Raw genomic sequence first — 27,910 nt, 5'->3', positions numbered from 1 at the left:
CAAGATCACTGACTTAGGTTAAAGAATAGGTCGTCTGAAATGGTCGTTGAATGATGTCTCGCATTCAGTACAGGAGCGATAATCGTGGTGACTTTTAAGTGATGCCGATGGTTATCAGTGGGATGGACGCATCAGCCGAAAAGAGGAATGTGTTTCCTGAATTAATTTCAAATGAATAACAAGGGATGCGCACGCGCATATGACGCTAACCGCCTAGGAGATCATCCGTAACAAAAGTCAATATATTTCTGTGTAGCTCACAGTTAAACATAGTATCAACTGCGTATATTGGACGAGGCAGGCGCCTACATTACGCTCAGTATCATCTGGCACCTCGACGTCAATACACGTAACAGGTTAGTAAGAATTAAATCTAATTAGTTTAAATAATTAGCGCTTATTATGCGAATTTTATAATAGCAGTGCGATTTTTATATTAGTTATGTTTGTTTTTATTAATTAAAATAAATAAATAGATAATTTTTATTCATATCGTATATGTGGGCTCGTGTTACGTGTGCGTGTTTATTTTTAGTTATGCTACCTAAATCGTGGAGTGCATACAATACATCTTCTCGGCCGAACAAAAACCGGGTTTTGGAACTATATATATCACAGTATCGTATGTTTTAGGCGGCTATTTTAATACTGGCTCCGAATCGACGCTTGCGATGTAAAATCGGTAAAATCGTAACATTTATCGAATCGTATCGGTATAAATTGAATCGGTATAATACTATTCATATGTTTAAATAGCATTAATAAAAGCAATATATACTATAATATTTTAAAAATTGCAAAAAAAAATACAAAACGAAAATAAATTGATAAATTTTTTACTTGTTTTTTTTATTTATATATGTAAACATTATGTGTAGCATAAACAGTAACTTAATCTGTAAATATTAAATAAATATTTCAAGAAAAACGTTATAAATTCAAATTTAAGACGTAAATAAATATCATAAAATACGATGTGCATATGTTTTAAATATTCTTTGAATTTAAATTTAAATGTCAACGTGAAGAATGAAATCCAGTCTATTGTTAAATAAGACGTAGATTGAAATGTCATGCTATTAAAAAATGAAAAGAGGGAAATGTAAATAAAAAGCGGTGTGGATAAAACGCCTGATTTTAAGAGGATCGTAGGAAAAACATTCGTAGCTTCTAGGCCAGGAGCCAGGTCATATCTTCGTCATTTGATAAAAGCGTAAAGTTACTTGACGAATAGAAAGTTTACAGCTTAGACAGGTAACAGATACCAATGGACCGGCTAGGGATCAGAGAGACAGGATGTCCTAGAGGTATACTTCCTGTTCCATGGTCTTTGCTCCTTGATCATAAAGCCTTTCCGGCCATTTGTCCTTCCCGCTATGCACTACTTCCTTTAACTTACAAATCTCGTTTCATTAATATCCGTGTGTCCGGTGGTTGATTTAGTATTTTAAATTCAAATTTTTGAAAGACTACTGATGATATATATTAATGTGTATAAAAATTGAAAAGGTAAATTATGCGGATTTTATTTTATTGCTATTAAGTATATTATAAAAAATGTTTATTTAATAATTATTCAAATAACATACATAAATAAAGTGAAAAGTCACTTATCGTTCACCCATATCTTGGGTGGAACGAGATCTTTATTTACAGTTTAAAATTTTTTTTAGAATACTTATTGTTTTATGTACTATACCTCTTCCATACATTATATTATTTTTCTTTTCGTCTATCTTCCATGAAAATTTCTTTCGTTCTTTTATCATTCTCTTCCTCTTGCATACATAACCTCTCTCTCTTCTCCACTATTTCATCAGTGTTAAAAGTTTTTTTCTTATTCTTATTTGTTTGATATTGTTATCAGTGACAAGCCAGTAAAACTTAGAAGTGTTGAAGAGTAGGAAAAATGAAATGATTTCTCCTAATCATCACTATCGTCGTTTCATCCGTGCTCAGAAGGAAATATCAAAGAAATATGGTTTATTATTTGGGGAAAGTAAATTATTAGACTATTATATATAATAGTCTATTGTCGATTCCACGTGTGTTGAGAGGTTTAGTTTCGAAATTATAAAATTATTCACAATAGCTTCTGTAAATCACTGGCTCTTTGACTATAATTATAATATTTGATTCGTAAAATTATTTCATTGATTATTTTTGAATCCCTTCAACTAAGTCCTGCCCATTCATCTTCGGGTTCCAAGTTTATAACTTATTTTTTCACTCAATTCAAATACCTTCTATCAAACACAGTTTATATTCATTTCGTGAAAGAACGTAATGGGTTTTAAACTTTTTAGCTGATTAAGTGCTCATTGGAAAAGTACTTCTGAAATTTTTAAATTTAAAATTTTATCGCTATTTACAATCTGAGATAGATATAAATAATACAACAAATTTAGTGATCGGTGCGTATAAACAAAAATGTTGGAGTTTATTTTATAAACACATAAACTATCACAGAGATATTATATGTAAATATATCAACTAGTTTACGACATATATATATGTATATATATATATATATATATGTATCTTTTTGTCTACAACCTTTTGCCATCTAGTGTTTAAAAAATTTCAATGCCGGAGCGAGAAAAAACAATCGGTTTTTTGTACAATATGTCTATAGAAACGACATTACTTTCCGGTCCCTCTAAACTTATAGATGGAGGAGAAACTTAGTGAGTTCATACTATAGAGTCGAAAAACTTTAACTCCAGAGTGTAGGGGTGGTAGTGGACCGACTTTCCATTCGTCATATGACAGGGATGAGGTCGAGGAGTTCCACAACGCATTTCAGTGTTGCTAAAGTATATAAGATAAAGTTTATTTGCTATAATAACATCAGTATGTTATACAAATTAGAATTTAATTTTTTTTCTTTATCAGCTCACCCAAAATCGCCACGATGAACCGTCTTGCGCGATTGCGATTTAAACTATTTCGTGGATCCTCCTAAAGGAAGACCAAAACACGCCTTTCGGCACTAACGGTCATATTCCCTCGAATTATCTATCTTAGTTTGTAATATTTAAAAATAATTAAAGGAAAGCCTCTTTTAAAATTATTATAATTGGACAAAGGCTGTATCAGATTTCCACGCTGTATTTGACGTCTGCGTGACTGTTCTGTAAGATTACCATACATATATCTATATTAAAGTTAAACAGATAAGTAATGTAAACTGGAAAATATATATTACACAATATAACATGCTCTGGATAGTTGTTTTAATTTTTTTAAGTAGTAAATGTATGATCGTTGGGTTCTATAACATACTCTGGATTCTAAAATAGTTAAATATCAGTTTATAAATGTAGAAATATCCCTGAATAAATAAAGCAGCGTATCACTTCTTCTTCTCATATGTGCACTCTTATCTGCGTGGTCGTGGTCATGCCCTGGTCAGTTCTGATGCTCCTGCTATTCTCGCTATACGTGAAAACGTAGCTCGCTGTTTGGCGGAGTACGAGCATTTGTTTCCTGACTTATTAGTGACAGTTTTGTGTGCCCATCTCTTGAGATCGTCGACGAGATCGCTTCCACTTCCTTACCTTCTTCACCTTCCTTCACCTTCAAACATGATCATCAAAAGGTACAAAGAAAAAGAGAATTCGTATTTGCAAAGTTGTCTATTACCTCTCCTGTTGAGTTATTTGAGGATCGATACTTTGATTCGATGGTCGGTCAGGTCAGATCACAGCTCCGTATAAAAAGATTGAAAAGACCATACTGCCCTGAAATAACTATACATTTTAAAATGTAACAGATGAACAAACAATACTAAAATAAATGTTGTTCAATTATATCTAATATATAAAATTCTCGTGTCACGGTGTTTCGAACTTGAACTCCTCCGAAACGGCTCGACCGATTTTTACCAAATTTTACATGCGTATTCAGTATATCGGAGAATCGGCTACTATCTATTTTCCATACCCCTAAGTGATAAGGGTGGTCCACCCCTAAATTTTATTTTTAATTTTTTAGACAATTTTTTTGGTTTTTATTTTATTATGATACAGCATACAAAAATACATACAACCCTAAATTTTTACCCCTCTACGATAAACCGTTATTTTTTATTTGTTAATTAATTTTTTTTTTGCAAAACAACGTTTGCGGGATCAGCTAGTATATATATATACGCATGAACAGTCTTCTGATGTTCTCAAATGTCTATGAGATAGGTAATCCGATGTAGGCGCCCTGCAAATATCTTTACGCAAATACAGACCTAACAGGAAGCAAAGGAGACAATCGCCAAACCCTTGACCATTGCCTCGCGATCGCTTAACAATGTATTCTATTACTTTAGTGCTAAAGCTTGAAATTGTTCACAGCGTTAATATAAACACAGGAAGGATTCTCTGTCAGTCCATTGACGATTTCAAATATCCACTTTAATAATATTGGACCTGGTTGCAAACAATTTCTCTACGATTCGCGTGTCAAAAGCCTGATACACGGAACTGTCTGAATAAATATCAATAGTGTACATCAAAGCGATCATTGCATCGTATATAATATATTTATATATATGGTGTTTGTTTGTAAGCTAATGTATCAAATTCAGTTATTCAAAGTTCAATTTCTTTAAATTACATTTATTATATAGACGGTGCAATCACAAGAATCTTTATGTGTCGACAATAATCAATTTTCGGCGCGAAACTGACAGATATCACTTGTGTCTTATAACAACATGTCTTATAGGTTTGCAAAACTATGAAATAATAGTAGAGAAACTTTGTTATAAGCTTTCAATGTCGTTTCTTTCTTTTTAGGTGAGACTATTGTATAATTTTGTTAGAATCATATGTATAATATGTCTATATAAACTAAGTACATACTAAAATATAAAAAATGCTTTTTTATATTATTCCAAATATATATAAATACTTTAACTATATTAAAAACGATGTATGTATACTTAAGTGTGTAAATAAGCTATAAAGGCTTTTCGCCGAGTGACAGTGTACGTAGCTGTGTATGCATTTGAAAAACCTGAAAACAAAATTGATTTTCATCTTTCTAATACTTTTTGTTATTTTTCCATTACCATCTGCAATAAAACAGCGTTCTAAATATAAAAAAAAATTGTATCATAATATTCAGCGTAATTTTTTTTAAAAAATATATTCCTTTGGCATATCATATGACAATACATTTCAATATTCGCAGGAATAAATCAAAATGAGCCGCGTTGGTAGAGGTCGACGTACCCGCGTGTATGACTGCAATTATAACAAGGGGGAAAGCTACTACCGTCCGGTTCTTGACAGGCTGGACGGTAAGCTCCCGGTCGCAAGAGAACCAGACCGTGATCGCTTGAGGTCGGACGTAGAAAGTCGCATCAAGAGTGCTTTGGACGACATCGAAGCACCCGCTGATGAACTCTTCGACTCCAGAGGTGCTCGCGCGCAGAGAGGAAGACCGATCTCAACCGCTTTTGAAGATGACGACATAAATGATGAAGTAAGATCTATTTATTTATTTATATACCTATACCTTCGGATTTTATCACACCTCAGTCGCTCGAAGAACCATAGAGGTAGGAAGGAAGTTGTAAATATAGCAAAGAACCAACAAGGTAGACAGCTCTTGTTAACGTCTTAGAAATATTCTGGATACAGGTCGATTCAAACCGGTTTTATAGATGATCTATTAACAAGTCAATGTGATGAAATTCACGATGAAATGATGACATGTTTAGTGAAATCTTAGACTTTGGTTTAATTAATATTTAATTAAAAATAATAAAGCCTTGATTTTTTGTACAAAGCTATTTAAGCAAAGTAACACTAAGCTTGGTACTCTTAGAATTGCATATGTTAAATAAAATTATATATATATATATATATATATATATATATATATATATATATATATATATATATATATATATATATATATATATATATACATATATATATATATATATAAAGACAGTAAATAATAATAAAATTTTCCACTAAACGAAACACGTGAACAAAGGGGCTTTGAAAATATGAAAAAGATGTTTTAATTAAATACTCGAATCATGTTTACAATGCCTCGATTTTCATTACGTCACGGGCTGCAAGCGGGCAAGAACTCAAAAACGTTCAGCGGATTCCGCTGCGATATTTACCCACTCCGCCTTTGTTATCCGGAGGCATGGTAATTAATAATGTACCTTAAGGTATCTTAAAGCATTATGCAATAAAGTTAATTGAAACATGAACATTGTTTCAGACGTTAATCATTTTAGAGAGTTTAATAATTTTATTAGTTGAATTTATTTAGTTACAATTACAGTTACTTGTCATGCTACAATTACTTGTTAGGATTATTCACGAGAACCCAACTATAGGCAAATGATACGAAACATATCTATCAGCAACACGATATATCAATACCAATCAATCGTTACACAAACACAGATATATATTTATATACGTGCATATATCTAAATTTATATTACAATTTACAAAATCGTTTAGATCAAATATTGTTCGAATACAAATAAGTTTATTTATTCCATAATTTATTAATGAAATTAAATAAAGGCGACCAACACTTACATATTCTTATATAGGACTATATATATATATATGTGTGTGTGTGTGTGTGTATGTATAATATCTCGTATTAGTTCATGTTTATATAAAATAAACTCCCAATATACTGTTATTAGACTTTAGATAGAAATAAAATTTTAAATTATATATATATATATACATATATATATATATATATATATATATATATATATTTATATAGATATATATATAGAAGATATATATATAATTCTTCACTTAAAATTCTTGCCCGCTGCATGTCATAGGCCTCGACTAAAAATGACAGATCCTTCACATTATTATATAAGATGTTAAGTGTTTTTATAAGTCAAGTAGTATGCCTAAAAACCTGAAAATGAAAACTAGAATCCAATTAGGCTTTCCCATAAGAGAACCTTTAACATTACAATTCACCTACGAGAATTCCAAACGTGTCAATTATAAACTCGATAGGGTTTTTTACTATCACATTTACGTCGCACTATATGTCACGTAAAATTCCTGCTTCATTAGTCATTTTTGATGAAGTTATTTGTAATGATTGCATGTTAATTATAACACGTTACAATCATTAATACAATACGTCACTTATGAGCAGGTACTGCCAAATATCTTTTGACAGCTGTTGTGTGATTAATTCTTGACGAGGCATGAAAATATTTGATTTTATAACTAAAACATTCTATCTGTGGTGGGGTATAATCTTTTAGTGTTCTATCAGAAATTTTATTATAATAGCTGTTAATATTTTATTAATTTATTTTATGTTTTACCAATTACGGCCCTGTACATTTGATGTAATGTTTTCGCGTATGCTACATAATTAACTGTGCAGTTTAATGGTTGATTAATATATATGGAACACTTGAGAATTAAACAATATCACCTTGACCTTTTCTTTTTCTTTTTTTGGATATCTTCAGCTATGGCCAATCTTTTTCGAACTTGTGACAATATACGTTTTTTTATTTATTCGTATAACTCTCCATATAGAATCATTCATAGTGTGTGTGTTTTCAAATTTATATATATTAGAATTAGATTGAACACCCCTATAAAGGATTTTTCTTTAAAACTTAGAGCGATCACGCTCCATTTGAGAAAATCCCACAAAAAATTTATTTTTTGGAACAATTAATTGCCAATGTTTATTATCACCCAAAAATTGATCGCACGAAAATCAGATTATTTTAAGTCTTTTGCACACCTTTTATACGCCATGCCCAAAGGCATTTTTTAAAATTCTTAACCCACCCCCACCCCCCTGCCCTATGTTACATATACATATATATATATATATATATATATATTGTGTATTAAAGAGAAAGGGTTAAACCCGCGTCAAGTCCACTTTAGAATAGCCACCTTCAAAATCAATTTGTCCACCTGTAGAGCGTGGGGTACGTTGGGAAACACTGATTTAGAGACACCTTTGTATGTATTGTAATAACGTATATATGTAACAATATGTATTACTAATTTTATAAAGTACCGAAATATACAAGCTTATTAAAATTTTAATTAATTTAGTTCATGTAAATAGGGGGAGTAGGTGGCGTTCTTTTGTGGATCGAAATGAGTAGATTTCTCAATTTTTCTCATTTTCCCCAAAATCTCTCAAACTGTAATTCCCATATTTGAGGTATTTAATTTTATTTTAGTTTATGCTAAATAAGACTTCTCCTACTTGTTGTAAACACTTCTATTTTCTATTTTTGTACAATGTTCATGGGCACAATGCATACAAAATATAATTGATAATTTAAAACAAATATAGGATAGTAAATTAATATAATGATAAGGCAGTAAAAAGAAATAGTATATAAATATATATATTAAAATTGAGCAATAAGAGATATAGGTAAATAATAAAGAAAGTAAGTATAAGACGTAGCTCGAAGAATTGATTGTCTGAAGTGACAGTGGCTCGTGCAACCGATGGTCGTTGGGGCCGAATGGTTCTATAGTGGCGGCCACGAGCTGGTAGACGTGGCGTGGATAGTTCTCCTTCTAGGTAGACCGATGTTATAATTAAAAATTCGGGAGGTAGCTATCCGGGCAATGCAAGTTAAGAGTATAAAATAAAATATAAAGAATGAAAGAAGATCTCGTGAATGGTTACAGAAGAGAACGCTGATAAAAAATATTAAAAGAAGTATATAAAACAAAAGACCATGTCATAAATTTAAAATAGTGGGATGGTAATAATAAAATAGATCTTAATCATCAAAGGGATAATCTATGCCCAGTATTGGAGGTCTAAAGGTTTACAAAGAAAAAAGAAAGAAGAACCTATATAAAATATCTCCACCGTTATAAGTGACTTATATAAAAAATAAAAGTTCCCAATTATATTAATTAGCCAAAAATTACCGCCATGATTGAACGATAAAGAGCCAGTCTCCAATTTACGCTCCAAGCGATATCATAATGTCGATATATAAAGAGATAATTTATTAAATACATGTAATGAACAGGTTGATTCGACTTGTGTTACTGATATATCCGATTTGCGTACCTGTGGTCCAGCCAAAGGATTATTCGAGTTTATTTTCATATCGAATTGAAGGACGATTTACTATTATTTTTTGTCCAATCCACACCTGACATGCCATGGAATGGGTTCCGCGTCAGATGCAAACCCTCATGCAATGTCATTGGTGTGTTTTTAATCAACTCGACTTGAAAAGCCATTATATTTTTTTTTTGTTCTTTCCGCCTTTTCGAGTGGGATGAAAGCAATTATCAGAATGAAAAATGTTGAAATAATTGATTCCTACCGATTCGTATAAACTCTGTACATATATATATATATATATTTATTATATATATATATATATATATATATATATATATATATATATAGACAAACGACAACCCGCCAAGCGTGGTGATTATGGTATATCTACGGCGGTGCTAATGTTTTATCTCTTTCTCCCCCACCTCGCCGCACTTTCCCAAGACGCGGTACAACGGTTTCGGTAACACTACATTTTTTTCCTCCCATACGTGTAACATATACAATGGAGTTAAATAATTTATGTATGCATTGTATTTTGAGTGTTATTACATTTAATATATATCACGTTTATGTACTTTTAAAATTATTTATGAAATTAAATATATATTAAATAATAAAAAAAATTGACGCGAAACATTGGTTACTTGTTTTTTCACACACCGTTCGACGAACAAAATGTAAAAGTGAGCTAATGTAAACCGATTCGAAAATAAAAGTGATCTCAATACTCGAAATAGACGCACGAGTGAATGTAATGCCAAAATATCATTTACGCCGTCTTTAATGACAACCCACGGTACATTGTTATAATGTAAGCCGTGTTTATATTTACGGCACAAACACTCGACGTCGAATCGCAATGTGTGTGCAATGTTAATAGGATTAATCATATGAACTTGGAAATGATCCAAATTTTCGTTTCTATTAATTCGTTTTTGTTTCGAAGTAATCGTACGAATGGAATGAATCTACTTCGAACTACTTCGCGTCATCGGTGAGGGAATGTACAAATCATTGTGTATAAATTTCGTAGGTGTTAATCTACTGCAGTATTTATTACAAATTTTGCTTAGTATTAACATGAATATATTTTAACAAAGGCGTTTTCACGTAGCTGAAAAACATTTGATTGATCATTCAGCCAATACCCAACGATCATATATGTATATGTGTGTAATTATACATATATATATATATATATATATATATAATTTTCAAACTTAAATAGCACGGAAGACTTAAATTTTCCTCTTTGAATTTCGAATTTCGAAAACAAAGAGAACAAATGATCTTTTCTTTAATTTTTCCGGCTTGTCATTGATGTTCGACGTTTATAATCTTTTCTTTAACGTTTTCGTGGAAACAGAGCTTGTAGATCCGGACTTAATTAGCCGAAATTTTTGAAAAAATTTCAAATTTTTTTCACACTCCATATAATACCTATATCTTATTAAAGGATTAAAAGACTACTTTGTATCATTATCCATATAAATTCATCAGTTTTCAAATACCTGGATATAAAATAGTTACATGCATAATTTTAATAAATATTTTTGATATCTTTTGAAAAATTCCTCTGGATTGAAAAAGATATGGAAAAGACAGCTAAGATTGCCTTTTTTGGTTTCTGGGAGCAATCTTCAAGATGTTCAAGATACCTCTGGGGGAGGTATGTGGGATTCCTACCCACTAACTCCCCCACCACCCCGGTTATCGCCCTCTGCGCTATACGGGGGATCGCGATATCTCCCAGTCAGGAATCACCACGCAGTCTTCCCTCGCGCCGTGCTATTTTAGATAGCCCATCCCGGGGTATGCGTGTATAGTTAACACTACCCCTGAAACCTTTGTGGTGCTATCACGATGTGGTCAAGATCACATCAAACCATCGTCCGACTCAGAATCGCCGAAGCTAGAAGGAGTATGGCTCCCTCCCTAAACTCCCGCAACTCCGAAGGCCCCGTTTATGGTAGGGAAACATCATTCTTCGAAGAGCTGTTAGGCCGCCACCTTCTGGACCATGACAGTTTCACAGAAGGTTGACTACCCGCCCAGCTTCGCCGATAAGACTGCTGGCAAGGATAGGTCCTGTTCGATCTCGTCCATCAGGATCTGCCGAGCTTATTATACCCTATACTAACAAAACAAATTAATTTATCCTCAGAGATCTGCAAGCAAAAAGATCTGCTAGCAGAACTTCATGCTAGTTTTGTCTCATCGTGCGACTACTTAAAATCTAGTAGAAACTATCATGTGTGGAAGAAAAAGACAAAACCACGTTGAACTTTATACGTCGTACCATAGAAATTATTCCATTAAATACTTTAGGTAAAATAACACTGAACTCCGGCAATACTCCTAGATATTTAGTATTTAGCCACATCATTTGAAAACCTATAGTTGGGAGAAAATCACCCTGGATGGAATAAAATGAAAGACATAAAGAATAATATATCCATCCATCAAGTTATTTAGATAAAAAAACGTCCGGCTAAAAACTAGTAAAATTCACAGACTACTTTAGAAATGTATAAAAATCTAATGATAATTTTAAAAATGTAATCATGAGTGAAAAAGAAACAAATGGACCTTAGAGGTCATGTAATATACAATCACATATCATGCTGTTTTAGCTACTTAACTGGAAGAAAAAAAGACCCTTTAATATGAAATAAAACATTCTTCCAGTGGACTTTTTGCTGATACTTTTACAGTGCGAAAAACAAGGTTATTCTACCAACCTGCCGGCGTCATGATTCCAGACAATTATAATTTAGAAGCCTTCAAGACAAGAGTAAATGGGTTTATTTCAAAAAGGCTTCCGCTATTGGGGCCTGCAGTTCATGGACATCAACGTTTTTTTATTTATATTTAATTTTTCATTTTTTTTTCTTTATTTCCATACTCTTCAGTCATTCTTCACATTATCTATCTTTCTTCTACCTTCTAATGTCCATTCATCGCATCTCTTCTTTCGCCTCGTTTCTTAATACCACAGGTTTTGTTTATCACATTATTTTACTTTATCTTATATTCGATTTCATATTTAAAAATTTGATTATTTATCAGAATGGGTTACTCCTAGGCAAGCATGTATTGTCGGAAATGTCGTAATCGCTTGACATCAGACGAGACAGAGGTCAAATGTTTCGCCTATAAAGGATAAAAAAGACCGAGTAATGTTTTAAAAATAATAATATTATTTAATATATTTTCAATATACTACACGGTGGGAAATGGAATTGAATACATCTATAAGTCGAGTTGCATTATTGATTTTGAGTAGCAGTGTAAAGTTTAAGGCTGCGAAGATGCAGGGAGGTGGTATGGAAGGCCTAAAAGCCTCCCTGTAAGCCTGTTCCACTGCAACGTGTTAAACTCCATTATTTCACCGTTCCATTACATTCTGAGAGCTACCTCGGAACCGCACGCAGATCCACGATAACGGATTTACTAATGTATACACCAGTCGTAGAATAACAATATTGAATTTTGCAAAATGTTGATAAAATTCACACACATTTGTTTCACTAAGGTGAAGGTATATTTCATATTATTAGATACGTAAGAGGCAACTTATAATTTAGATAAATGTAGTCAAAATTTCAGACTAGCATGTAGTCACATTTCTAAATTAAAAGAAGGATACAGTTTCGCTAATCTTAATAAATGACATCCTTTAATATAAAAATTATCTACATCAATCTAATATATGCCTACACCAAATCCTTCAAAAGATATGTTAAATTTACAAAGACGTAATTTCAGAGATACATGTTAATTTTATTTCCTCATGTTTTAAAATATGACTCCTTAATAATATGTTATTAAAAATGTAATACGAAGCAATCATTTACCAATTTCTTTAAAAACATCTTTCATTGAATCTCTAGCCCTTAAGTTATAAAGACATGCTAAAATTATAAATAAATAAGTACAGGTATTTTATGTAAAATGTCTATAAAATTAATATACGCGGCAAATGGTCTATTATAAATAGCTGACTCTTTACTCCTTGTTATAATAGCTGGAGTAATTATCTCCAAAACTTTATTGTAATAAAATATTCTTAACAGAGTAAAAATTTTTTTTCAATAAGAAGTTTATTCTGAAAGTTTCAGGTGCCTATAAAACAATTACATATAGAGATATAACCATGATATAAAACCAGTTATTAAATCAATCATGTATGTGCCATTTATTGCAGTAATTTCCGGTTTTTACTGGAATCATCAAACAAATTAGAACCAACTAGAAAATTGTAGATTTTCTCACGTTAAAGATAAAGTAATCATATCTGTTTTTCTTTCGTATTTGTGGGCTGTGTTTCAAAAGGTAAACATAAAAAAAATACGTTTATATAGCATGGTAATTTTTAAAGAAACACTTATTAATCGTAAACTTATTATCTATTAATTTTTAATATATTTTACTTTTTACTTTGCGTAGCAAGGTGTTACACCTGTGAAGAAGCAGAAAGAAACTCTACAACAACACATCTTTTAATAAATTTTAGCACAGGTTTACAAATATACACTTTATCAGATATACACTTAATCAAGCGACAACCCTGCTAAGGATTCTTTTAAATATTCATTTCTTAAATAATAAGCCTTTACCATCAATTCATTTTTAATATGCTGTTTTGAATTTTGTTAATGTTAGTCCTGATTCCGTTTATTACAAATGAATTAAAGACTTGTTGCATTTGAAACTTTGGTATAGACAGTTTTTCATGGTGTCTTGTAAATACACTATGGACTCTCCATTTTTTTTTAATTTTTATAATTACTGTAATCGTACGAAATATTATCATATACACACACATACACATGTATATATATATATATATATATATATATATATATATATATACACGCAGAGGACAATGCTTCCTATATTTTATTCTTGGAAATTAGCTACATACGATCGCAGATTTTAGTCATTACTGCTGTAAAAGTATGTTTTATTTATCACAAAGTATATCGTCACAAAGTGTTGTAACGAGCTGTGTCGATGGGTGTTCATTGACTAGTATATATTTATGATTACATTACCGTCGAACTGTATCATGAACCACTTTCATACGAGCGTCGGCTATAGTACCACAGGCCCCACAACACTGAGCGCGTCTTGCTCTGTTTTAAGTGTTTTAAATTAAAAAGTGATACAGACTTTCAACTAATGTTATTATAATAAAACTAGCTGATCCCGCAAACGTCGTTTTGCAAAAAAATTGATATTTTAATTTACAAATAAAAAATAGGGGTTGATCGTAGAGGGGTGAAAATTTATGGTTGTATGTAATCTTGTATGCTGTATCATAAAAAAATAAAAACAAAAAATTTCGTTAAAAAAATATATATTTTTTTTAAGTGTGAACAACCTTTATCACTTAGGGGTATAGAAAATAGATAGTAGCCGATTCTCAGACCTACTGAATACGACGCATATTAAATTCGGTAAAAATCAGTAAAGCCGTTTCAGAGGAGTTCAAGTTCGAACACCGTGACACGAGAATTTTATATATTAGATGTAATTACAGAGATATGTTAAAATTACTTGACAGCTAAAGTCGACACATCGTGCGCGTTTATATTACAGCCGCTGACTTTAGCCGATGCTCTGCTATGCTAGCTTTGAGACCAACAGGCGCCGTAACAAAGTGGTTATAACAAAAATATAGAAACAATGTGTAAATAAAAAATTGTAAATAGGCTTTATATGAAAAGGAAGCGGAATTTTAATCCGACGAAGATAATCGGATCTGTATAAATGTTTTTAAAAGTGAATGAACCGAATTCGCTCGTCCGTATGAAAATACGTCAAAATTTTTCGAGCGCACGTAAATCCGACGCCGTATCGCCTTCACGTATACGTAGCTGATTGATTGAAAACTACGTTATGAACACGTAGTTTTTTCCACACCAACACCGTCTGCATTTAAAGTCTGTTCCGTACTGAGTGACGTGTTTCGGCCAGTTTTAGGCTACCTACGAAATATACGGAGAACAATTTTCTAGTTCATTTTCTCATTCATCATTTTTCTTTCTTATAAATATACATGTATGCTCATACTTGATCGGCGTTGATATTTCTACATTCCAACAGCAAAATATAACCTATATATATGGACTACTAATGCAGTAAAAGGAACAGTTGAATATAATGCTGAATTTAACATTTTCAAATATTTAGTAATGTAATAATTGCAAATATTAAATTCAGAACGGTGAGGTATTTTATTGAACAATTTAAAATTTTGTCAAACAATATTTAACTATGTAATTCTTTTGAAATGAAAACTAAAATTTTTTACAAATTGTTTTCTACTTTAAAAAAAAAACTTTTTAACGTCTCTGTTTGATATATTTTTTTTATTCTCACTACTGTTTCTATTATACCATTAGTTTCTTTACTGTGCGTATTAGTTTTATTTATACTTCAATAAAACAATCCGATGAAATTGTATGTAGCTGCCTAAATTTAAGCTCCTCAATGAGCTTTCGATCATCACTGCCTTAAGGTTTTAGACTAAACGTTGCCACTCGCATCCAGGTAAACAAAACCGCCCACAGAGTGGACAGGCGACCACGTCAAGGCCGTCGGATACATTAGAAGCCGGCGGTTTCTTACAGGTTCTATTAGATATTTATTGATAAGTTCTATGTCCCCAAGTGGCCGAAGTGGTGATGATAAAACGTGTAGGTATATACAAGATCAATTAAAAATAAAGCTGCGTGGTATTGTTTACAAAAGGAATTCGCGTAGAAAAGTTCCACGCGTGTCTCACACCTAGAGATTTCTTTTGAAGAGATGACAGTAATCGCTGTGGACGCGACACTTGACCGGATTTCTCCCTTTGCCACTTCAACCGACGCGTAATGAGCGGCCGCAGTTAAATAAACTAGGTTGGTGCCAATTATAACCGACGCTGAAATGTTTCACACGAAAACATTCCGTTACTATAACATATGGTATGTTAATACCAATAAACCGTGGGTACAATTAGGTAAAAATTCGACATTTCATAAAACAGTTATTGGACATTAATAGATTAATTTTCTTATTACATTATTCGCCAGATTTAACACGGGTGGACAACAATATTTATAGACGAAGGTTTTATACCAATGTGTATTGCCAACTTTGACATACGAATCCGACAGACCTCATAAGAGGCGTCAAGTTCTCAGAGAGCAATGAAGAGGACTATGCTATGAAAACGAATCAGACACGCGAAGATCCGCAGTTGTCTGAAGTGACGGTGGGTCAGTAGACAACCGATGGTCGAAAAGTTATCAAGTGGCGACCACGAGCGGGTAAATGCCGCGTGGATAGCACCTCCACTGGTGGACCCACTATATAGTTAAGATAGCGAGAAATCGCTTGAAGGGGTCATCGTGTCGATTTATGGGGGATTCCTGTTTCTTGCTTTGAGCTTCCATTGGCTGAAAATAAGAATAGAAAAATCGTCTTTTCTCCTTCATTGTTTAAATCGATACTACACAAAATTCTATTATTATTAACAATACTGAAAAAAAAATCTGTAATATTACATATTCTCAAAAGTAATACAGATTTTTCAGTGTATGTATAACTGATAATGGAAGCCTAATCTTGATGTTGACCAAAATTTAAAATATATGTTAAATCCCAGATAAATGATTTTATAATTTTATTATTCCATGAATTCAATATGCGAGTGATCGATGTGATCGGGGCTGATGACCTGCGTAGGTTTAGGTAGGCCTTCTTGTAATGTATCATTGTATATCTAAATCGAACAGAATTGTATGTAGATATCCAAATTTAAATATTCCTACCAATGTTTCTTTAGAAGCATTTTCCTATACAACTTTAATTCAAAGCAGCCAGAAATGGAACAGTAAAAAAGATATCAACATTCTAATTACAAAACACGAATTTTTTTTAATCTTCGACCTAATTCTAAGATTTAGACGTAAAACAAAGCATTCGAACAGAATGGACTTCCGCATCCGTTAATCTGTTAAAATTGAAACTAAAATCGGAACAGGAGTTGTAAAGCAAGCTTTGAAAAGAGAAGTTCGCAATGTTCACTCGTGTTACAAATAAAGCAATTTGAAATTTGAGCCACGGTCTGTGAAATATGAGACGTTGGAAACTGTTCGAGGCCAATGGACTCAACTAGTGAATTACAATTCAAAATAAAGTTCCCTTTAACTATGATGTCAGGTAGAAATTTATAATATTTTAACTGCCTATTTATACTCGAGTTCGTAGATCAATAAATAATAATACGAGATACAATAGCACATTTCACTCATTGATTTTGATACAGCAGTTTAATAAATTATTTGTGGGGCAGAAACTGGAGAATAAAATTGAAATTCGAAGAAAAATTATTTACGACAACGAATACCTAAAAAGACGTGTTAGGTTAGTAAACTAATGAAGAAATAAGAAAAGTACCAATATTTAGCCACTTCCGCACATGCAGTGGTAGTCGTGCAACAAAGCGCACCGCCCGCCAGCCCGCTGATAAATGCGCATGCGGTAAACAATGCGAATCACACAACCGTCACCGCCAAATTACTCAACACGTGTTTCACCCCTCTACGGGGCATCTTCAGGAGTTATGTTACACCGATTAGTGCCAAACACAGAGTCAATTTTCTTACTTAGGATGGACTTTCGCAAGGTAACGCCTAAGAATTTTCGAGATATTAATGCCCACTGTAAGGATATATCTCCCTTCAAAGATCGCCATGACGATTTTAAGTTCACAGACCCTTCTGCTCCGTGAACTTAGTTCAGATGAAGCTATTAAAGCCTTAGGACTACCAGCGCTTACTTCTACAGAGAATAAGTAAGCCATGATGACCAGTCTGACCTGTTCTCATACAGTCCACCCAGTGGGAGGAATACCTGAATTTTTATTACATTATTAAAAGTAATCGCTATTGATTATTTTATAAAACCACTTAATAAACTCTTTGAAATAAGTGTTATATTTTTTTCTATTGCATCGCGACTGGCCATAAATTTTTAACAGTAAAGTGACATCGAACAAGTTAGCTATGTGATAAATTTTTAAATCATTTTTATTACGTAAAATACAAATTTAAAGTTCATAACATTTTGTATTTAAAAATCTGATTAGCAGCTTTAAAATCATCACAGGAAAAGTTTATTAACTACCAAAGGATGAGCTCATAAAATGAAATAAAAAAGGCAAAATTTATCTCGGAACAATTGTTCAGAAATCATATCGGTAGAATTCATTTAATCCGTTAACAAAGGAAACGACTGAAATGAAGCTAAATGAAAGCTAATAAAAGATGCGTTTGTATAGCTCATTGTGCGGAACTTCAGAATAAGGCAATTGAAAATTTTCTTTGTTGTATTTTTAAATTAGCTGGAACTACGTAGAACCTTGTTTTCCAATAGCATAGTTATTATTCACGCTATCATTAAAATGGTCAATCTCTCTTTCCCTATCTCTCTCTCACTCTCACTCTTCTTCTAAATCTCTTACTGTGTGTGTTTTTCTCTCTACATCAAAGGAACTATTATTATCGCGTTTTCTCTTTCTTCGACTTAAGTATCAATGCCACATTGGACTTTCCTATCTCTTTTACCTATGACGTAGTTTTGATGCATGACGTTAACTTTTTTCTGCTTTCTTATACGAAAAACATTACTTATAAACTTAAAACAAGCGAGTATTTTTGTTAACCTTTATAGGAGAAGTATTTGACCTCTGTGTCGCCTGATGCTAAGCGATGACGAGGTCTTCGATGGTATATGCTTGCTTAGAATAAACCAACTCTTGTGTTGAACACTCCTAAGTTATAATTATCTGGACACATTGACGCCTGTATGTTGTTCCACTACTTGGCTGTTCGCACTGTAAAAGTATTAGCAAAATGCTTAGTGCTGGTGGAAGAAATTTCAACCAGGTGTAACTCCGACACACTCTCCAAAATGGCATCTATAGAATATGGCTATATTGTGCATTGTGTATATAATTATTATTTTTAAATACAACCTAAAGACGATAATAAAAGCGAAGGTAGATTTTAAAACACTTACACTACTTTGTGATATAACCTAAATAAGTAAAGTCCATTTAAAGCAGATAGAATATTTGCACTTAAACCTTTATAATACTGAAATCTGGTATGCTTCTTGAAGTCTATACATTCAGACAAAAATTCCAGACTAGACATATTTTAGTACATACAACCAACGATCGACAATGACGAAATAAAAAAGTAATTTTTAATATACACGAACATTAAAAATTCCATCTACAAATTATTTCTGAGAAGTAATTTTTTTTAAAACAATTTTTCTCGGCCTCGTGCACACATTTGAAAACTAGGTTGGTGAAGGAAAATGGATACCTAATCCATCATAGTGACAACTGAACATTAAAATTCAGTTCAAACAATATATTTTAACATTTCACTAGAAATCTAAACTCCATAATGACGTAAACAAGATATTTTAAACAAGAATTTTAAATAATGTCTTGTTTTATCTCTACGGGTTGGTTACCAAGTGGTGTTGCACTAATTTTGGTTTGGTTACCCTTACAGAAGCAAACACAACTCTTTGAGAAATAGATCCATGATGTTACGACAATGTTAGGGAGGACCAAGGTGATCTAAGATGACAGGGCTACACCATGTTAGGTACCTTACATCGGAGTACTACATGGCAGCAGGCTCATCCTCTTTCAGGCTGTCTGATGTTTGTAAAAGACCAGAACCGGTTAAGACCCCTGCAGGCGACGTCAAGATCACAACTGCCAGAGGATATTGCAGAGTAACTTATGGCATCGCCTTTTTTCCCTCTTGGCACTCCTCATGTGTCGTCATGCATTGACGGACACTTGAAACTCTAGTATAGAATTAACAATGTTACTCTTGAAGTCAAGGAAAAACCAGTAACGATAGTGTTGCCATTTTTTAATGTATATATATGTGTGTGTGTGTGTGTGTGTTAATTTCTTTTACAATTTCTTTCCATACATCGCCTTACTTCCTTCGTTTTCCCAGAGTTTCAGAAATATATATAGCTTAATTATAATAAAGTAAGGAATAGCGTTTTAGAATTTCTTAAAATATATTGGGATTCATATTTAAATTATTTCTTGTTTACTATCGATCCCTTAAGACTTTGTACTACCAACAGTGGATCATTTTATACATACATATACACTAAGTCCACCTATTGGGCGACATACCCACTTTAATAATTAAATATAGTTGCATAAAATAATGTTAGGTAAATACGGAACACATCAAATTCATTTTAACACATGTAGATTTAACAATAATTTTCGCAGCGAAATGCAATGGAAATCATTATAAAATATATCCCGATATAATGGCCGGACTTTTGCAATACATAATCCTTATAAAAGTGAACGTTACTAGAAATGAACGAAGCCACAATAATACCATGAGCGTATTAAAGCGAAATTCTCTTTAAACTTCAGTTTATTCTGTACAGTTCTGTTATAAAATTAATAATCAAAGGAGATGATTATCTTTACATTTCTTATATAGATACGAAATAGTTTCTAAAATATACCATATCGACACATTTATATACATGTATAGTTGTATAATACAAGCCTTTCCCGCGACATCGTCCGCGTGAAATTTAACAAATTTGTTTCTTGGTTTATTCAGTTTTTGTTATTTTTTTTTTCAAATATATGTAGCCTAAGTTACTACTTATTATATCCGCTACCAGCCAGTATAAGTCCCATCAAAATCGGTGCAATCATTTCAGAGATTAGCCGCAACACACTGACAAAAATTTAAAGAATATATTCGTTTTGTATACCGTTTATATATTTATATGCATGTTGTAAAAATCGATTATTCTAATTTAACAAACAGACACTCCAATTTTATTTATTTATATTGATTTCCATGACTCATCATGATAAATTTGAAACCAGTTGGCGTGAAGATTTGAAATTTGATACAAATATTCTTTTGCTTCAAATAAAAATCGGCTAAGAAAAATTTTAGGAAAACTCATTAGCAATAGTCAACACTAAACCTCTTCAGAACTTGGTCAAAGTGTTTTTCTTTCGACATATCAAATATTACATGGAATATGTTTTATATAATTCCACCCACCAAAGACAGCCTTTTAATTCTTCTTTAAAATAAACATTTGACTCTTCTAAAGTTTTATAATCCATTTAGTACCTTTTGCATGGCATATGCCTCTCTCTACATCATTTAGCCCAGGTTCAGTAGAATAGAGCTAAGATATCTCCTGCATATCTTAAGAGGCGAATAAAAGGTCATCGAGTCACAGGCGTCACCCGAGAAGTGCAGCCTGAAATAGTGCCTTGTATAATAATGTATTATTTGTCCACAAAAACATATATACATATACATTAAAACATATAATGTATTACTAGTTTTCGTTTTTAAAAGCTAAATAAATCGTTTATGGTACAAGGTATATATGTGTACAATAAAATTTAATAAACAATTTCAGATCTATCACTGGAGAGATTTGAAACAAATATTAAAAACATATTATTAAAAAATGTATATAATTGTATCCGAGAATACTATGCTGATGTTAATGCGTGGAATTAAATGTTGATGCTCATAGGAAGCTAATGATTGTCGCGCGCTCTTTATAGAACTATATTTGTAAAGAGCAACTGTTGAGTTTCTCCGCTCATCAGCAGAACTGCCTTCCGAGCCGGTGGTAGCTTCCTGGACAACAAAAGCTGTATTTTAAACTGATATAAGATTCCAAAGTGCTTGTAATACCCTATTTAAATAATAATTTGATTTTTATTCATAGTTTATTAATTGATTTAATACGCTAACATGTCGTTAGGTTTTAACACTGATTAATTTCATATAATCTATTAATTTGATATCTATAATCCAATGTCGTATTCCATTAAGCCTGATTTCAAAACTACTCGCTTAATAGACATTACATCAACTAATTAAATGCGTTTAATAATAGATTATTCAATTATAATATATATCGTAGTGTTTATAATACCATATGTTAATCTGTAATATCAATATGACAGTTTAATCTTTCAAATATAAATGCTGAAGCGTGTTTTAAGTGACTGATTTTCTTTTAGTAAAATTGAATTAAATCGATTATCAAAATCTTCGTTCGTTATTATATATAAGCCTTTAAGGTGTTTCATTTATTCTACATGAATTGTTTCATTTATTCGTAGATACATAACTATCTTATAATAAACTACAAATTGACGCGGTAAAATGTACACATATATTAATATATATTAAAATATAGTGGGCTTATCTCTAAACTAAACTACTAAAGTTTAATTATTAGCTTACAATTATAAAGCCTGCGTCAGTTCTGGGTACCTGACCAAGATAGTTTGCCCAACAATGTGGGGGGACGTCCAGCGCTGGAGTGGCTGGTTCGTGGTCACGATTTCAAAATCATAAATCAATACTATCACACAATGAGCAGGTTTATCATAAAGGCTGTATATTGGAAGACGCGTGCCATGTATGAGGCCAGTACCACCTTAGTACAAGTTATATAAGAGTAATTGAGAGTAATTATTGTTAATTACTGGAGTTTTTTTTATACATTTAAGCCCATCACATAATTTTGACTTGATTTTTTCAGGTTCTTTTTTATTTTGTAACTCTTATAACTATCTTAATATCTTTTATTCATTCTCCTTTTTTACCTTTACTTACTTTACTTACTTACGGTGAAGAACTTATGGTGAAGAATAAGTCTTCACCATTCCGTTCCGGAATGATACTTTACAATATTTTGTCTTCTATGTTTTACAATTCTTTAACTTCTAATTTATTCTTATATCTATTAGAGGCACCGGAAAGTAATGTCGTTTCTGTCGACATATTTTACAAAGAAACTAATTCCGATTGATTTGTAACCGCTCCGGCATTGATTTGTATACTAGATGTCAAAAGGTTGTTAATAGTAAAGTGAATATATTGTTAATTAGAAATAAAAACTTGTTAAGTATGGAGTTGTGTGAATTTAACTTATAATAGTGACATTACTTTCCAGTCCACCTAATATATTACATTTTTAGATATAATTTCCTAGTCATTCAGAAATCCAGAAAGATCTGGCGTCTCTTCTATTTGTTAACAAATTATAATTAGTTGAAAATAAGTCAGTATACGGATATTTCGTGTAACGGAGTATATATATATATATATATATATATATATATATATATAACTTTCGAGCCTACGTCTGGATATACAAACCTTGCGAGTTGAACATTTGTTTCAATTCAGCTTCATTTTGTTCCATTACGTTAGGCGGTTTGCAACTGTATATGAGGGCTTAGAAAATTGCGCAAGTCATTCGCAGAGTATGCTGCGAGGTTTAATTGAAAAATTTATAAATTCGCTCCGCTTTTCGCAAAACAATTACCGGGTATATAGTTTTTTATTCTCTTATAAGACTTTCTGTTTGAGAAATGTTAAATACTTTTATATATTAAACTTATTCGAGAGAATCACAGATCGGTTAAAAAAATCTCATCTTATATTCTTAAAGCTTGAGTAAGAAAAGGACCAATATTTAGCCACTTCCGCACATGCAATGCGAATCACACAATTGTTTGCCGCATACGCATTTATCAGCGGGCTGGCGGGGGGTGCATTTCATTGCACGACTACCACTGCATGTGCGGAAGTGGCTAAATATTGGTCCTTTTCTTACTTAGGATGGACTTCCGCGAGATAACGCCTGATTCCATTAAATATCTTTAAGCTTGAATCAATAACGATTGAACTTTAGAGAAAAAAATGAGTTATTAAATAGGTTGCCTATGCTTAAATACGCATACAGCACCCGGCGATAAATATTGCACATCGACCTTCGGAAAGAGACAATCAACTAATTTCGGCTTCGTAGAGCACTATCTCTGTCCCACATTACCTATGTTACGTAAGTCGTTGTATTTCGTGTGACAGAGATAACGCTCTACGAAGTCGAAATTAGCCGATTGTTACTTTCCAAAAGTCTTCAATAAATTGCTTATTCGCGAGTTTTGTGTCCGGGATGTTTTTTTTTTTCTATTTTTATTCTCTTTATCATATATTCCCAATTGCAAGTGTAAATATGATATAAATAATTTCATTTTGATCAATAATCATGTTAAAGACGTTCTAATTTGTTTGTTAGTGAAATATAATTTTAGGCGAGCATTCGAATAATAAATTTCGAGCGATAAAAGATTAAAAATTTGAAAATATATTTATAGCAAATATTAAAACCATTATACTATCATGTAGCTGTTTTATGTTTTTGCATTACGTAAAGCAAACGCGTCTCAATTTTTTTTTATTCAACTATCACGTGCGCATGTGTTCTAAATTTAAACCGGGATGCTGTAATCTGACATTTCTCTGAGGCGCCCGGAGAGATTTATCTACGCCGACCTATTCGCGAATCCTAAACAATTCGCTGTTAAAATTAACTATCAAAGAACTTACCTCAGTGCTAATGGGCGGTTAAAAATCACGTTTGCATATTAACTACGAAATGTTATTCTAATTTTATAGCTGCTTATTGTTTCCACAGTTTTATTATACTTTTTTTTTTTTAATTTCTTGAAATATTAAATACGTCTTATAAAAATGTATTTAACAAAGTAACAATAGAAGAAATATAATGAAGAGTAAATGTCTTTGTAATGGGTTATGATCAATTGCACACGGAGTTTGCATTCAATGCTTCGCCACCTGTATCTATCTTTGGCATCGTGTACCGCTGCATGAAATTTGGTGTCGAGTGACCGAATTTGATTCGACAATTTGTCTAGACAGAACCCCCGACGTTTGCGAACTGATATCAGACTATTATATTAAAACTAATTACTTTATGTCTTGCGGTTTAATTATTAGAAAAATAATTTGTATAAACAATTCATTCAGTATTATTAAATCAATAAATATGGTGATTAATTTCATATACGCTTTATTTATATTTCGGTTGGATATTACAGTTCAATAAATTTTGACAGGACGTCTGTCATCATTTAGTATGTCCACAGCTGGGCGTAGGCTTATATCATTCGTATATCACAGAGTTCCCCAAACATTTATAAATATTGATTTCCTGTAAATTTCTAACTGTAGTGAAGTTTAGTGTTAAAAACTTAAAGTAAAAACACATGTTAATTTATACATTTATTAATTAAATTTAAATTAAAACTACTCAAAATAAAATTTCGTATCTGTTATGTAAGATATACGTAACATTAAATAAACAATTTTTTCACTTCATAGGTACTTTTATAAATAATGTAAATATTTTGAATTTATAAGATAGTATGATGTAAGTAAATAGGGACTATCATTGTATGTGTTGAGATCCACTATCGTGGGCCCCTATTTTCATTTCATGGACCCCCAAATTTTTTTTCGCTGACGTAGACCCCTTGCAAGTTGTCGTAGACCCCTAGGTGTCGATATAGACCACTTTGGGAATCACTGGTATATCAAATGTCTTCCGACGATCGTTATATAGTTGTCTATCCACCTTGTGGATGGAGGCAACTAAAATATTTTTTCTTTAACCTTAATTAACGGACAGTATAGTTTAAGGTCATGGAAAATCACTGAACCGATCTTTGAGGAAGGCCCATACCTTGCAATGGGCTTCAAGTTCAAAGATTATAACGCAGTTAAATTAATAATCTGTTTATATTTATTTCAGATCACAGAATCTCTTAAACGTCTGCGTGCTAGTAAGAAAACTTCACGATTCACCGATGATCTAGACTTCGAGAATAGTGTATCAAATTTGGAGAACCGCATCAGGATTTCTGACAAGATACTGGAGACGGTCGGCATCGGTCAATCTGAGGTCAGCGGCGCACGTCGGGCTCTGCAAGAGAACGAAGAGAGGACGGAGAAGAGAATCGCCCGAAGGTTAAACGAAGAGAACGCACTAACAAAGTGGACGGCGCTGAAGAGCGTGGATGAAGAATCCGCTGCTGCTCAAAGAGCAAAAGCAACCAGAGCTAGACTTACAGACTTAGAAGATGAGATGACTGAACTATCCGAGAGATCTGCTGCCAGGGAGAAACGTGCCGCGCGTCTCCGAGCTTTAGTAGCTGATGCCGACGCCGATACGACAGTCGCAGCCACAAAGGTCACTATTCGCGCCGAAAGGGAGAAGAAACAAGTAACCTTCTAAATCACGAATTGTTAAAAATATCCGAAACACTTAATGGATGCAATTCCATCACGCCATTGGCGATATATAAGTTTTGGTAAACGTGTAATCTCGCATTTGACGATGTAATATGATCGAATTGATGTCTATTTTATACTTGTTGCATAGATTAAACTAATAAGTGTTATCGATGTTTTATTGTCTGTCCATAACGATTTTGTATATCTACATCATCATTATCAACATCATTTATTCCTTTGTCCCCAAGATCCCTATCTTCAGCCTTTGCCCTCAGAGGGCAACCACAGTACTTCGCCATCCCGAGCGGTCTTGAGCCTCGCGCTTTACTTCGCTCCGCGTCAGTGATGGTCCGCCGCCAGGTTTGCTTTGGGCGGCCACATCTTCGCTTTCCTTAAGGATTCCATTCTAGGGCTTACCTCGGCATGTGGTCAGGGTCCCTTCGGAGCGTGTGGCCTATCAAGTTACCCAATATATGTATATTGTCCCGCAATAGATAGGGGGGGTACGAGGGGTCCCTATAGAAGGAGCCATTATAAAAAACTGTTCGCTCTGCGCCAAATACGGAACAGCCGGTGATCAGGTGCGCTACGATCTGGTCTACCGCAGGATCACAGATGCACGAAAGACTCTCCTCGAGTTAAACCTATGGAGGTATTCAGCGAATTCCCTGTCCAAATACTACAATATTCATCACCGATGTAGATAGAAGAATTGATCGTGTGAAGTGGCAGTGAAGAGTGCATATCGCTCATACTGATGGCCGTAAGGATCAAAGGATTTTCAAATGACGACTACGAACCTGTAAACGCAGCGTGGGTGGACAGCATAGTTCAAGTCACGGAAAATCGCTGAATGCGGGTAGCGCAAAACCGATCACCGTGACAATCTTTGGGAAATGTCTTAGCGTAACAACCTTATATCTTTTTGCTTGTTAGGTTTCGGTTGAAGTAGATGCTATTATCCCGGAAGCTTTTACAGTTTCATCGGAATTGAGTTCACGGAACGAAAGAGTCCGTGAACTTAGAAATAAAACATACGCTGGACAGTCGCATTCCAATTGAACGATGACATTCGTAGTAACGCTCTACCAGAGTAGAGCTGTGTAGTGTTGATGTTGTGTATGCGGCTTGGTACGGCAGCGTGGATCACAGACGAGCCAAGGATGGATCAGAATCCAACCATGGTTCGCCAACGCTTTTCGCGGTTAGGGAACAGGCGGCCGTAAAAACGGGTGTTGTGGTGTGGTGAGTAGTGTTTTGTTCTATTGTGAATAACGCGATGTACTGTGCGAAGTGTCGCAGGTGAAGTGACCTCTGGTGCTGTGTGGTTAGCGCTTGCATTATTGTGAGTGTCTGTAGCAGGTGTGGTGTGGTGCGTGTTCGGTGATAGACCTGTGATGGGCGTGAAGAGTACATTTTTGAGACGTCTCTTGACCTTAAAGAATTCTTAGAACTTACATCTGCCCCTTAACTAATGGTATCATATCTGTTAAATTTTAGAACAGGCGTTCCATATCGTTATGTATTTGACTCAATGTCAATATTACATTAACGTAATAATTTCGAAATCGTTTCAAATATTAATCAGTTCTATTTGG

General features: G+C 33.2%; 1 protein-coding gene across 1 annotated transcript; it reads left to right on the top strand.

Annotated features, from left to right (window-relative positions):
- The first annotated feature begins 252 nt into the window (after positions 1-252).
- Positions 253-26,479, top strand: LOC137919297 (uncharacterized). The gene is made up of 3 exons (XM_068762336.1): positions 253-356; positions 5,191-5,484; positions 25,831-26,479. The coding sequence occupies exons 2-3, from the start codon at positions 5,203-5,205 to the stop codon at positions 26,311-26,313; spliced, it is 765 nt and encodes a 254-aa protein (XP_068618437.1). The 5' UTR covers positions 253-356; positions 5,191-5,202; the 3' UTR covers positions 26,314-26,479.
- The last annotated feature ends 1,431 nt before the right edge of the window (positions 26,480-27,910 follow it).

This window comes from Battus philenor, unplaced genomic scaffold, assembly GCF_028537555.1.
Source record: "Battus philenor isolate CCGP_79_NKW_IND1 unplaced genomic scaffold, ilBatPhil1.0.hap1 SCAF_1, whole genome shotgun sequence".
NCBI classification, from domain to species: Eukaryota; Metazoa; Arthropoda; class Insecta; order Lepidoptera; family Papilionidae; genus Battus; species Battus philenor.
Note: the sequence above shows the minus strand (reverse complement) of the source record. Positions and strands in the feature narration are given on the sequence as shown.